At 42.8% G+C, this 14139-nt stretch overlaps 1 protein-coding gene across 5 annotated transcripts in view; it reads left to right on the top strand.

Moving 5' to 3' along the window:
- Positions 1–7593, top strand: part of LOC125455229 (filamin-A-interacting protein 1-like) — a 294768-nt gene extending 287175 nt beyond the window's left edge. For all 5 annotated transcript variants that reach the window (XM_048536966.1, XM_048536967.2, XM_048536968.2 and 2 more), the window contains one exon: positions 6538–7593. Coding sequence is in view for 1 of the 5 variants with exons in the window: in XM_048536968.2 (XP_048392925.1) it covers positions 6538–6566 (29 nt within the window). In the remaining 4 variants the exon portion in view is untranslated. The remainder of the gene's footprint in view (positions 1–6537) is intronic.
- Positions 7594–14139: the final 6546 nt, after the last annotated feature.

Genomic DNA, 14139 nt, shown 5'->3' with positions numbered 1-14139 from the left:
ACATAAAAAAAAACACCACCCACTCTGGGTGCGGAGGCAGCCATTTCATTTCCACTGCAATGCAGATGAAGATGGAGGCAATGTGGAATGTTCTTCAAGTGTGAGTTGCTAGCTTGGCCTGTTATTCTAGGTGACCCTCCCAAATCTTCATGTTCCTTTCTTCCTTGACCTGTCTGATAGTCTTATTAGTTCTGTGGCTCCCTCCACATTCCCACCCAACTCTTCCATTTAAGTGTTTGCCACATTATGCACTATAATCTGGCCTTAATTATGCCAACCAGCTTAGTTCTGCCAACTGTCATGCTGAAGCGTTACCCTGTCAAAGCTAACGTGGTGGTGATCATCAATGACCCCTGCTCTCCTGCAGTAACCAGTGACCTCTAAAGCATTATTGTCTCCATGCCCTATATGTTGGGTTGCTTCCCCCCATCATAATTATTACCCCCTCCATGCTGCAGCATGTCCTCACTAGTTGCCCTTGACTTTGAGTGAATACATCCTGAGGACTGACCACAACCCTGGCCCTGTGATCAACTTGGAACAATGGCCCTGATGACTGGTCAGGCCCTTGATTGATCTCTATTCAGCTTCACATACCCAACACAGGATGCACAGGGTCTGGAAAACTAACTGTGGCCTAAACCTTGGACTGTAATGATATGGATCACTTGACCTTGATTACTCCAATCTCCTGGACTGAATTTGGTCAATGCCCTTGACCAACTCTGCTGGAACTCCCTGTCTAAAGACTCCTCCCCAAAGACTTTGAGATATGGCCATTTGGTTGTAATACATTCAATGAGTTTGGCATGTAAACTGATGGCACATGCTATTGGTAAATCATTGATATAGTCCAGTGTTGTACAGAATATGTCCACCCTTTTGACTGATCGTTGCTGACAGCCGTGACAAGCTGCCTGGCTTTGTGTCTGCACCAAAAAACGGAGCCAAACAGGTGCGTTGTGAAACTGCAATTTATGAATAAGAAAACAAAATGCAAAAAGACAAGACAAGGCAAGGCAGAAATGCTGTCAGCATCCAAGAAAGCACAAAATGAGTCAGTGGTAAAACAGCAAGTTAAAAAGCTTTGAGAAGCACCCTGTTTTGATGTCTGTCCCTGTACAAAACTGTCTTTGTAGCAGTATTGCAATGAAAGGTGTCAGTGCATTCCAAAGCACAGCATTGAAGTGGAGAACTGTATTATGTCAGTCAGAGATGTACTATGAGAATGTGGTGAGGCTGGTTTGTGTCCAATGCTAACCTTGGATGAAGGGTGCCACTAATTACTTCCCACAGGACATAAGCCGAGATGTTGGGGAATACTGACCAAGTTGGAAGCCTGGAGTAACAAGTAGCTATTATGACTTCCATGTCAGAAACTGTTGCTGTCTTGTTTCTCACCAGTGCCTGATAAAATAGAAAATTACATAAACATGAGACAAGATTGGGTAATAATAAGATGTTAATGTGTGCAAACAAGTCTCTCACTGCTTATAGCAAAATTCCAACAGAAAATCAAACTCTTTATTTTTCAGTAGAGAATCTCACTTCTCTGATCTAACTTAATTTCCCAACTGACTTGCCACTATCATTGACATAGAGAGACTGGGAAGATTCCACTCCAGGTAACAGCTATCGTGTGTTTCGCGATTGAACCCTGTACCATACTTTTGGTTGGTTTATGTAACAAATGTGCCCTCTAGCGAATTTTGAAAGCAAAGCACACTCAGTGACCAGAGATTGGGGAATTGACTTAAAACTGTGTGAGGAACATTGCAAACGCAATTCCATGTTGAGTTAACAATAAAAATGCCTCACCCTACATATCTCTACACAGGAAACACATTGTTTTCCAACCAATCTAATGGTCCCATCTCACTAAAAGATATTACTGCACCAACTTTGACTGTTTCATGAACAACTGTGGACTCAAATTTGACCAACTGTTAACTGTTGTTCCATATGGGACCTGTGGTTTGTAATTGAAAGAAAATATATTTCTGATTTAATGGTTTCTTTTCTGATAGTCAGCAACAGAGGTGCTTGTTGAAAATTGGGGAAAAGAAAACAATCGTTTTGAATACAACTACTTTTCTTCAAATTAGACTTATTTCCATTGTTGTTTTTAACAAATTATATATAGTTGCTCGGTAGCACGAAACTTGAGTATTGTGCGGAAAAGAGATCTGTGTTGTTAAACCTTCTCATTCTGCATTCATCAAAACAAACAAAAGAATGTTAAATTTCAAAGTGGACAACAATTTTTACTGTGTTAGAAAATGGTGCTGTTTAGTTAGTGCTTCAACTCTGGTCAGGGTATTATTCATGGAGAATGCACCAAATACCAATTGCCACCAACCCCCAACCACATGATTTTGCTTAAGGTTGTGTTTTTCTGCTTTTAGAGGACAGATCACTGTGTCTGAAATATATAGCTTCTGGCAGGCATAAATGAGCCACATTTTAACCCAACTTAATCTGGATTTCACCGATCAAGAGATACAGTGGACATGATCTTCTCAGCAAGTCAGGTCCAAGAAAAGTGTAGACAACAGCTACAATCTTTAAATATGATCTTATTTGACCTCACAAGAGCCTTCAACTCTGTCAATAGGGTTGGATTATGGAATGTGCTCCTTAAATTTGGCTGCTTGATCTTCATTATCCTTCATTGTCTCTCAGCTATTGCATGATAGCATGCAAGCTGTGACCCTCAGTAATGGATCCACTACAGACCCAAAATATATGCAAATTGGGGTCAAGCAATGCTAAATCATCGCAGGAACTCATCTCCATCTTCCTTGTTACAATAAGCCATCTATTTCCTTGAAGCTTCTGTCTGGTGAGAAGCTAATTTGTAGCAGAAGCAGGAAACTGATCAACTCGCATTACATCCAATTCAGATTCATGACTACCCTGACCTTTGACATTGTGCTGCAGTCTACAGACTACGCTCATGCATATGTTAATCCAGAGGTTAAACTCCAGATTATCAATGAGGCATTTGCAGAGACATATGAGAGTGCACATTAAGTTAAATATCCAAAAGACCAAGGTCTTCTATTAACTGTTCCAACAGCAAAACATTGCCCTGAACTATTAAGATCCAAGGTGGGCCACTAGTCAATATGGATTAATTTCCTCTTCTTGGAATGTCATCCCAATGAGGGTAGACATCAACGATAAAATCCAACATTGCCTCTCCATTTCTACTTCAGGTTCCATTACAACAGTTGATTACTAGGTAATCTCTTCATGGATGCCCTCAAATCCTCCTGGAAAAAAATACACTATCCTCACAGACTCTTGGGAATTTTTAGCCCAAAGACTACCCAATTTTGCAGAAGAAGCATCTGTGAACAAGCCGACAATTTCAAGCATCTCCACTAGGCACAGGGAAAGCTTGAGCATCCCACCCACCTGCTTCAATAGACACTACATGCCCCATTTGTAGCAGAGTTTCTGAATCCATAAATGAACTGTTTAATTACCTTAGGACCCACAACCCTGTAGTGGAAGAAAATCTTGATCCCAAGGGACTGCCTAAGAAGTTGTTAGTGAAAAATACCACTCATGTTACCACTGAATGGTAGGAGTGTAAAATAGCTAACTTCACCTAATGGTTAAATGTTTTGAGACACTTAGGCTTCTAGGGAGATATTTGGTAGATTGGGGACTTTCAGACATGGAAGTGGCAGTCTTAAGTTTGTTGATGAGTTTACATGAAACAAATAAGCAATGATCTACTCTAGGTAGCCAGTATTCTACAGAATATATTTGATATATCCTAATTCAATGTCAAGCCTACATGGTGAGCAATTGGCTTGAGCAACTATATGAGGTTACAGTATTTGGAGCCACAAAGGGAAACAACCTATCCACATCAAACTTGTCAAGTCCCCTAAAAATCCAAACAAATCCCTTAAGAAAAACCACTCTGTTGTCCTTATCTTTTTAAATCTTTCTTCTCTCACCTTAAAAATATGCCCCCTCACATTGAAATTCCCCACCATAGGAAAAAGGCACTTGCTATTCACCTTATCTATAAACCTTACATTCTCAGTTGCATCCTGGTATATCTCTTCTGAGCCCTCTCCAGCTTGATAATATCTTCCTATGACAGAGCAACCAGAAGTAGACATAGTACTCCAGAAGAGGCCTCACCAATGTCCTGTACAACCTCAACATGACATCTGAACCCCTGTACTCAAAAGTCTGAGCAATGAAGGCAAGCGTAGTAAATGCCTTCTAAACCACCTTGTCACCCTGTGAAACAAGCTTCAAAAAATTATGTACCTGAGCCCCTAGGTCTCTGTTCTCTAATACTACTACAATACTTAACAGTTCTAATTGTATAAGTCCTGCCATTTACTGTTTTACCAAAATGTAATACTTCACATATATCCAAATTAAACTCCATCTACAACTCCTTAATCCATTGACCCAGTTGATCAAGATCTCTTTGTATTCTGAGATAACCTTCTTCACTGTCCGTAATACCACCAATTTTGGTGTCATCTGCAAACTTACTAACCATGCTTTTATATTGTCATCAAAATCATTTATGTAAATGACAAACAAAAGTGGACCCAGCACTATTCCCTGTGGAACACCACTGGTAACAGGCCTCCAGTCCAAAAAACTCCACCACCACTCTCTGTCTCCTTCTGTTAAGCCAATTTTGTATCCAATTGGCAAGATCACCCAGAATCCCATTAGGTCTAACTTTAATTTGGGGAACCTTGCCAAAGTCTAAAGTCCAAGTAAACAACATCTACTGCTTTGCCCAGGTTACTTCCTCAAAAAATTTAGTCAAGTTAGTGAGACACGATTCCCCTCACACAAAACTATGCTGACCATCCCCAATCAGTCCTTGCCTCTCCAAATGCATAAAAGTCCCATCTTTCAGAATCATCTCCAAGAACAATTTAGGTTGAGGGATGACCTTATAAAGGGTTGTAAAATTCTGAGGCGTATAGGTAAGATGAATGGTAGGTATCTTTTTCCTATGGTGGGTGATTTCAAGACTGGGGGCATATTTTTAACGTGAGAGGAGAAAGATTTATAAAGGACCTGAGGGGCAACTCTTCTTTACTCAGAGAGAGGTTCATGCATGGAATGAACTTCCAGTGGATGCAGGTACAGTCACAATGTTTCAAAGGCATTTGGATAAGTGCATGAATAAGACTTCAGGAGGGATGTTCTGAATCTTGAAAGTTTTTACAAGTATATTGCCAGGGTTGGAGGGTTTGAGCTTTTGGGAGAGGCTGAAAAAAGCTGAGGCTATTTTCCCTGGAGTATGGGGGGTCTAGGAGGTTATAGAGGTTTATAAAATCATGAAGACCATGGATAGGATGATGGACCAGATCTCTTCCCAGGGGTGGGGAGCCCAAAACTACAGGGCATAGTTTTAAGGTGAGAAGGGAACAATTTAAAAGGGACCTAGGCAGCAATGTGGTGCGTGTACTGATGAGCTGCCAGAGGATGTGGTGGAGGCTAGTAGAATTAACACATTTACAAGGCATCTGGATGGGTATACAAACAGGAAGGGTTTAGAAGGACATGTGTCAAATGCTGGCAAATGGGACTAAAATTATTTGGAATATCTGGTCTGCATGGATGAGTCAGACCAAAGGTTTGGTTTCCGTGCTGTATATCTACTCCTGCTCCTAGATTCTGTTTCAATATTAGATTAAGTGTCACCAGAATATTACATTATGGAGAACTTAAAGGTGTTCTCACTCTATATCCTTGCGCATATTTTTAAGCAAGGGTCCATAAATAGCAATGAAGAACAGAAATCCTAACAAGTATTCTTTCCACTAAACACCTACCATTCCTCCTTCCTGACCATGTGTGAATCCTGGATCTTTCTGATCTGTAACACCAGATGATTACTTCAGATGGTTGGTCATTTGAGAGGTCATTATTCATTAGATTCTTGCAAGCTTTTTCTGAGTGGTGTACAGTGTAAATTTGTTTCAACATTTTGATCATTTCCATTTGTGTTATTTTTTGAAATGATCAACCAGGAGTGTTTTCCTGTTAGGGTTTGATGGTGAAGCATGCATAAATCTGGCCTAATTTGTGGAAAACATTGCTTGCCTTGTTACTGATACTTACGGTCACAGTTCTGTGGGAAGATCAAAATATTCATCAAAATGCCTCAAAATATTCTATAAAGATTTAAATAATTCTGAACTAGCCTGAGAGGAATTTTATGTAGTCCCATGGTTCAGATCAGTGAAATTTCCATGACAAAATGCATCATTTTTAATAGAAATATTAGCAATTTAAGTGTTTGTAAATATAAGTAGATTTCTCAGCATCTGAAAAGAGTAGAATAGCTAGTTAGATGTCACTGCTTATCAGTGAACCAGTTAACTTGCATTGGATTTTCAATTTTTATGCTTAATTCCCAGCAATCATCTTTTTTTTCACCTCATAACTTGGAGCCCTAAAGAAGACGATACTCTGTCATTCAAAGTAGCTACTCTTTTTAATGTTCTAATCGCACTTTTATTTCTCTTTTTGCAGAAAGCATAGTCACTCATCCGGTACAGTGACATCAGCATGATGGCCCTCTAACTGATGGGAGCGTCCTGTTCCTGCCTGTGATTTTATTGCACTGCAATACAGTTGGCTGAAAAAAACATTGCCCTTGCTGCAGCCTCCAAGGCTCTGACTCTAGTCTTGTATGCTACTGACCACTTTAAGAGAGTCACTGAAATCATAACCAGCATATTTTTGAAGAAATTGAAAATTCCACTTGATGTGTAGAGAATTAGCCCATCATTTTCCCCTGGTCATAAGAAAAGAGGAACAGAGGCACAATGTCAAGATTTGTTGCAATTTGTTTCATTAAAAGAAAGTGTATGTTTTTAAAATGTCTTCTTAATTTGTACATGGCCAATGCTATCATGGGTTTGTGTCATCACAACACATTGATCAATCCTTGTCCCTTTACATGGGACAGAATGACACCACTCTGAAACTCATACATGAAGAATAAATGGAACATTTATTAATCTGATCTAACCTTGTTAAGAAATTAAAGAAACTAATTTTCATATGTTGATTGACTTTTAATTTACCTTTTAGTTCTGTTTGGCATTTGATGTGAATCATTTTGAATCTGCAGCAACACTTCAATCTGTACCTAAATAAAGGAAAGTAAACTTTTTTTAACACTCCATAAGTTTTCAAGTTTTTTTGCATTTGGAATTTTAAAACAGGGTTTTTCATTTTCATGGACTTCTATTTTGAAACAAAATAGCAGTGATGATTCTAGACTTGAAGCTGTGGTCAGATTAGCTATTTGGCACCGACCTGTCTGGTTTTGTTCCTCTAGTGGAGTTATATTACAAAATAACATACCAGTGTTTTGAGATGTAATTTTAAAATTGGCTAATGCATAATGGCTAATATGCATCTTACGTTCTTGTAGCCATGGTGCTGCATTATACTGATGAATTGTTAATGAATATGTTGGACATCTTATACTCTGGTTTTAAAAATCTACAGTACACTTTGTTTGATTGCAAGTGCAATTCTAAGTTTTTAATAATTAAAGACTATATATTTAATTCAGCATTTCGGCCTTTTTTTCTCTTTCGTCATTGCAGCATGTACTTGATTATCCTATGGTTCAAACAATAGTGTTAACAGTAGGTTTTATTTCAATTAAAAATGAATGGCCAAGAATACCTTTTACTGTTTCCACTTGTCAAAGTAATTGTCTGCATAAACAAAAAAGCAGACTGAAAATTAACTCCTTGTCTTTTGTGAATGGTGACAAAGCTGTTCTAAAAATGGTCCATTTTGGAGGAAGACAGAATTTACCATGTTTCTAAACAGTGCTGTTGTGGATCTGTTAAAGTTGATGGAGGTAAACAGCTAACTCATTTGTCCATCTGCCTTTAGGTGTGCTTTAAATATTCCTGTTCTTGACTAAAGCAGAGAATGATTCAGAAATCAGTTATCAACCTGATGATCAATTTGCCTGCGTAACAGAAATGCACTTCAAAAGTTATAGATTACATGACGAGGCTTGAAACATTTTGCATTATGCTGTGTTTAAAATCAACACAACTACCTGCATATTGAAACATAGTGATCTGATCACTGAGACACTGCTCTGGGGTGTCTCAGGCTATGGGGGCCAGAGGCTGCTTGCTCTTTATCTCTGAGTAAGGCTCCTCACGTATTGTAACACTCTTTTACTTTACATAAATACATAGGTTTTCAAATACAGTTCTCTAGTTTATTATCTAAGAACTCTCTCTTCACATGTTCATTCTCACTTACTGATCACCAACATTCCTGCTCATTCTTTTTTATTTCTGCACAGACCTGTGATGTTTCTGCGCATGGTAGCAACTTCCAAAGCCCAGAGTCAATGCTGCAGACAGCATCAGATTCTTGGAGTGGCTGTGCATGCACCTTTGCAGCTCAGAGGAAACCTTTCTGATCACATTTCAGTCATTAGTTACATCAGCATGATTTGCATCAATCTCATTATACCACATATAGCACAGTTTGGAGCTGGAGGAACACAGCAGGCCAGGCAGCATCAGAGGAGCAGGAAATTTGAAGTTTCAGATCGGGACCCCTCTTCAAATGTGAGGAAGGGGGAGGGAGCTCAGAAATAAATAGAGGAGGGGTGGGGCTGGGGAAGGTAAGTGGGATGGTGATAGGTGAGTGCAGGTAGGGAGTGGTGGGGATGGGTCAGTGAGGTCAAAGGAGCAGATAAGTGGGAGAGAAGATAGACAGGTTGTGTCAAGTCAAGGAGGTGGGGATGAGAGGGAGAGTTGGACATGGGATGAGGCTGCGGGTGGGGAGATTTTAAAACTGGTGAATTCCATATTCAGGCCATTGGGCTTTAGGCTCCTGAGGTGGAATATGAGGTGCTGCTCTTTCAATTTGCGCATGGTAACACTGTGGCACTGGAGGAGGCCCAGGATGGACATGTCACCCAAGGAGTGGAAGGGAGATTTGAAATGGTTCACAACTGGAAGCTGTTGTGTCACGTACAGAGTGCATATACTCTTCAAAATGGTCTCCAAGTCACCGTTTGGTCTCACCAATGTAGAGGAGGCGACATCAGGAGCAGCGAATGCAGTAGACCAAGTTGACGGATGTACAGGTGAGCTCCTGTCTAATGTGGAAGGTTTGTTTTGTGCCTTGAATGGAGGTGATGGTGGATGTTTAGGGGGAGGTGTAGCACTTCCTGCAGCTGCAGGGAAAGGTATCAGGGGTGGTGGGATTAGCGGGGAATGTGGAGCGGATTAGAGAGTGGTCTATATGAAAGGTAGATAGGGATGGGGAGGGAAATATATCTTTGGTTGTGGGATTGGTTGTCGGTGGCAGAAGTGGTGGAGAATGATACGTTGGTTGCAGAGGCCAGTGGGATGATACGTGAGGACGATGGCGTTTCTGTCTTTATTTTTGATGGGGGGGAGAGGATGTGAGGGCAGAAGACCGGGAAATACAAGAGATGTGGTTGAGGGCATTTTCGATCACCGGAGCAGGATTTTATGGTCCTTGAACTCGGAAGACATCAGGGATGTGCGGGAGTGGAATGCCCCATCTTGGGAGCAAATGCGGTGGAGGCAGAGGAATTGGGTGTAGGGGAATTTCATTCTTACAGGAAGGTAGAAGACAAGAGGTGTAGCATAGGTAGCTGTGGGAGTTGGTGGGCTTGTCAGTTTCAGATGTCATCACCAGACATGGAGACAGAAAGTTCCAGAAAAGGGAGGTTTCGGAGATGTTTCAGGTGAATTTAAGATTGGGGTGAAAGGTGTTAGTAAAGTTGATGCACAAGGCTACACCAATACAGTTATCAATGTAGCGGAGGAAGAGGTGACAGTTAGTGCCAGTGTGGCAATGGAAGAGGGATGTTCTGTATATTGTACAAAGAGATAGGCATAGCTTGGGCCCATGTGGGTTCCCATGACTACCCCCTTAGTCTGTAGGAAGTGGGAGGATTTAAAGGAGATGTTATGAAGGGTAAGGATGAGTTCAGTTAAATGGATGAGGGTGTTTGTGGAGGGGACAGGTTGGACTTGTGGGAGAAGAAGAAGCAGAGGGCTTTTAGGCTGTCCGTGTGGGGGATACAAGTGTACGGGAATTGGATGTCCATAGTGAAGATGACATGGTGGGGGCCAGGAAATTGGAAGTCTTGGAGGAGGTGGAGGGTGTGGGTGGTGTCCTGGACATAGGTGGGGAGGTCTTGAACCCAGGGGACAAAACAGAGTCAAGGTAAATGGAGGTAGGTTCAGTGGGGCAGGAGCAGGCAGAGACAATGGTTCGGCTGGGGCAGTCAGGTTTGTGGATTTTGGGAAGGAGATAGAAATGGGTGGTGTGGGGTTGGGGAATGATGAGGTTGGAGGCTGTGGGTGGGAGGTCACCTGAGGTGATGAGGTTATGAATGGTTTGAGAGATGATGGTTTGGTGGTCAGGGGTGGGGTCACGATCAAAGGGGCAGTAGGAGGGAGGTGTCAGAGAGTTGTCACCGGGCCTAGGCTATGTGAAGGTCAGTGCACCTCCCCTGTCTGCAGATTTGACAGTGAGGTTAGCATTGCAGCGGAATGCTGCGTGACTTGAAACATGAACCTTCCTGCTCCTCTGATGCTGCCTGGCCTACTGTGTTCCTCCAGCTCCACACTGTGTTTTCTCTGACTTCAGCATCTGCAGTTCTTGCTATCTCATTATACCACATCTACTGTCTTCTCCACTTATAGAGTCATATAGCATTGACACAGATCCTTTGGTCCAACTAGTGCATGCCGATCATAATCCCAAACTAAATTAGTCCTGCCTGCACTTGGCCCATTTCCCTCCAAACCTTTCCTATTCATGAGCTTATCCAAATGTCTTTTAAATGTTGTAACTGTGGCCACATTCAGCACTTCTTGTGGCAGTTCATTCCACACATGAACTACTGTCTGTGTAAAAAAGTTGTTCCTTGTGCTTTTTAAATCTTTCTTCTCTCACCTGAAAAATATGCCCCCTAGTTTTGAGCTCGCCCACCCTAGGGAAAAGATCCTTGCCATTCTACCTCATCTATGCCCCTCATGATGTTATGATCCTGAATAAGATCATCCCTCAATCTCCTACGCTGCCAGCCTTTCCAGTCCATTTTTATGTCTTAAACCCTCCATTCCCAGCAACACCCAGGTAAATCTCAATAGGAGCGGGGTAGGCCATCTGTAAGATCACCCCCTCCCCTCTGGTAGTACACTCACATCCACATTCTCAGTGACTTCTAATAACCTTTGACACCTTTGTTCATCAAGAATCTATTTGTCTCTGTCTTAAAAATATTCGATTACCCCAACTTCACTGCTCTCTGGGGAAGAGAGGTCTAAAGAGTTATAACCCTCTAAAAGGAAAATATTCTTTTAATTTATGTCTTGAAATGGGGACATATTATTTTCAAAGTCTGTTGCCTAGTTATAACATCCATCACAAAAAGAAATATCTTCTCAGGATCCATGTTGTCAAGTCCCTTCAATGTCCTTGTTTCAATTAGATCATCTCTTATTCTTTGAAACTCAATGGGATGCAGGTACAACTTGTATAACCTTTCCTCATAAGAAACCCCTTGATCTACCATTGTCCCAGTTGTTTATCTGTCTCAACTATGTTGTCTTGGTGGTGATTAACATCATTAATACTTTTATCACTGTTAAAACATAATCACCATCTCTCCACCAAAGCCCTCAAAGTCAAAACCTGACATATTGAGATGGATCTGGATTGCTTGAATTTCATAAAAGGATGATGGTATTGAAACATGTCTACAAAGTGGCACCATTCTGTATTTTGTCTGATGTATATATATGGCTGACCCATATACCATGATAATCATACTTCACATCATTTCATGTTCCTCTTGAACACCTCTTCAGGTGTTCTGATAATAAAACCTCTAAGCTGACTTGTTTGTAATGATGAACATGGCTTCTAACTTCCTGTCCCCAAACCAGGCTGTCTACGTTGGCTTCACTGTGGATAGAGGTTTGGCCCTGTGTCCATAATTGTACCACCTCTGCTGCAATTTTCCTTGGCTTTGCTCTAGTTATTTTGGCCTTGAGAGATTATGTTTAGTTTAAATGTTGTATTCTAAAGCAGGAAATTCTATATTTAACCCGTTCCCCATCTGCCGGTAAGAATGACTATAAGATATAGGAGCAGAAGAGGGACCATTCAGCTGACAAGATCTGTTCCACCATTCAGTAAGATCTCGTAATCCTCAAGTTCACTTTCCCACTTCTCCCTATACCCCTTGATTATCTTACTGATTTAAAAATGTCAGTGTCAAACTTGAATATACTTAATTACCTAGCCTCTTGCATTATTCAAACATATTACATAAGAACATAAGATTTAGGAGCAGGAATAGACGATTCAGCCCCTCAAACCCGCTCACTATTCAATAAAGATTATGGTTGCTCCATTCCAGACTTCAAATCCTCTTTTATATTTTATGTTGCTTTATAACTGAGCAGAGCTAATTTGTATCAGAGATAATGGGAACTGCAGATGCTGGAGAATTCCAAGATAATAAAATGTGAGGCTGGATGAACACAGCAGGCCAAGCAGCATCTCAGGAGCACGAAAGCTGACGTTGCGGGCCTAGACCCTTCATCAGAGAGGGGGATGGGGAGAGGGAACTGGAATAAATAGGGAGAGAGGGGGAGGCGGACCGAAGATGGAGAGTAAAGAAGATAGGTGGAGAGAGTGTAGGTGGGGAGGTAGGGAGGGGATAGGTCAGTCCAGGGAAGACGGACAGGTCAAGGAGGTGGGATGAGGTTAGTAGGTAGCTGGGGGTGCGGCTTGGGGTGGGAGGAAGGGATGGGTGAGAGGAAGAACCGGTTAGGGAGGCAGAGACAGGTTGGACTGGTTTTGGGATGCAGTGGGTGGGGGGGAAGAGCTGGGCTGGTTGTGTGGTGCAGTGGGCGGAGGGGACGAACTGGGCTGGTTTAGGGATGCAGTAGGAGAAGGGGAGATTTTGAAACTGGTGAAGTCCACATTGATACCATATGGCTGCAGGGTTCCCAGGCGGAATATGAGTTGCTGTTCCTGCAGCCTTCGGGTGGCATCATTGTGGCACTGCAGGAGGCCCATGATGGACATGTCATCTAAACAATGGGAGGGGGAGTGGAAATGGTTTGCGACTGGGAGGTGCAGTTGTTTGTTGCGGACTGAGCGGAGGTGTTCTGCAAAGCGGTCCCCAAGCCTCCGCTTGGTTTCCCCAATGTAGAGGAAGCCGCACCGGGTACAGTGGATGCAGTATACCACATTGGCAGATGTGCAGGTGAACCTCTGCTTAATGTGGAATGTCATCTTGGGGCCTGGGATGGGGGTGAGGGAGGAGGTGTGGGGACAAGTGTAGCATTTCCTGCGGTTGCAGGGGAAGGTGCCGGGTGTGGTGGGGTTGGAGGGCAGTGTGGAGCGAACAAGGGAGTCACGGAGAGAGTGGTCTCTCCGGAAAGCTGACAGGGGAGGGGATGGAAAAATGTCTTGGGTGGTGGGATCGGAGTGTAAATGGCGGAAGTGTCGGAGGATAATGCGTTGTATCCGGAGGTTGGTAGGGTGGTGTGTGAGAACGAGGGGGATCCTCTTGGGGCGGTTGTGGCGGGGGCGGGGTGTGAGGGATGTGTTGCGGGAAATACGGGAGACGCGGTCAAGGGCGTTCTCGATCACTGTGGGGGGAAAGTTGCGATCCTTGAAGAACTTGGACATCTGGGATGTGCGGGAGTGGAATGTCTTATCGTGGGAGCAGATGTGGCGGAGGCGGAGGAATTGGGAATAGGGGATGGAATTTTTGCAGGAGGGTGGGTGGGAGGAGGTGTATTCCAGGTAGCTGTGGGAGTCGGTGGGCTTGAAATGGACATCAGTTACAAGCTGGTTGCCTGAGATGGAGACTGAGAGGTCCAGGAAGGTGAGGGATGTGCTGGAGATGGCCCAGGTGAACTGAAGGTTGGGGTGGAAGGTGTTGGTGAAGTGGATGAACTGTTCGAGCTCCTCTGGGGAGCAAGAGGCGGCGCCGATACAATCATCAATGTACCGGAGGAAGAGGTGGGGTTTGGGGCCTGTGTAGGTGCGGAAGAGGGACTGTTCCACGTAACCTAC

Source organism: Stegostoma tigrinum, chromosome 9, assembly GCF_030684315.1.
Source record: "Stegostoma tigrinum isolate sSteTig4 chromosome 9, sSteTig4.hap1, whole genome shotgun sequence".
Classification (NCBI taxonomy): domain Eukaryota; kingdom Metazoa; phylum Chordata; class Chondrichthyes; order Orectolobiformes; family Stegostomatidae; genus Stegostoma; species Stegostoma tigrinum.
Note: the sequence above shows the minus strand (reverse complement) of the source record. Positions and strands in the feature narration are given on the sequence as shown.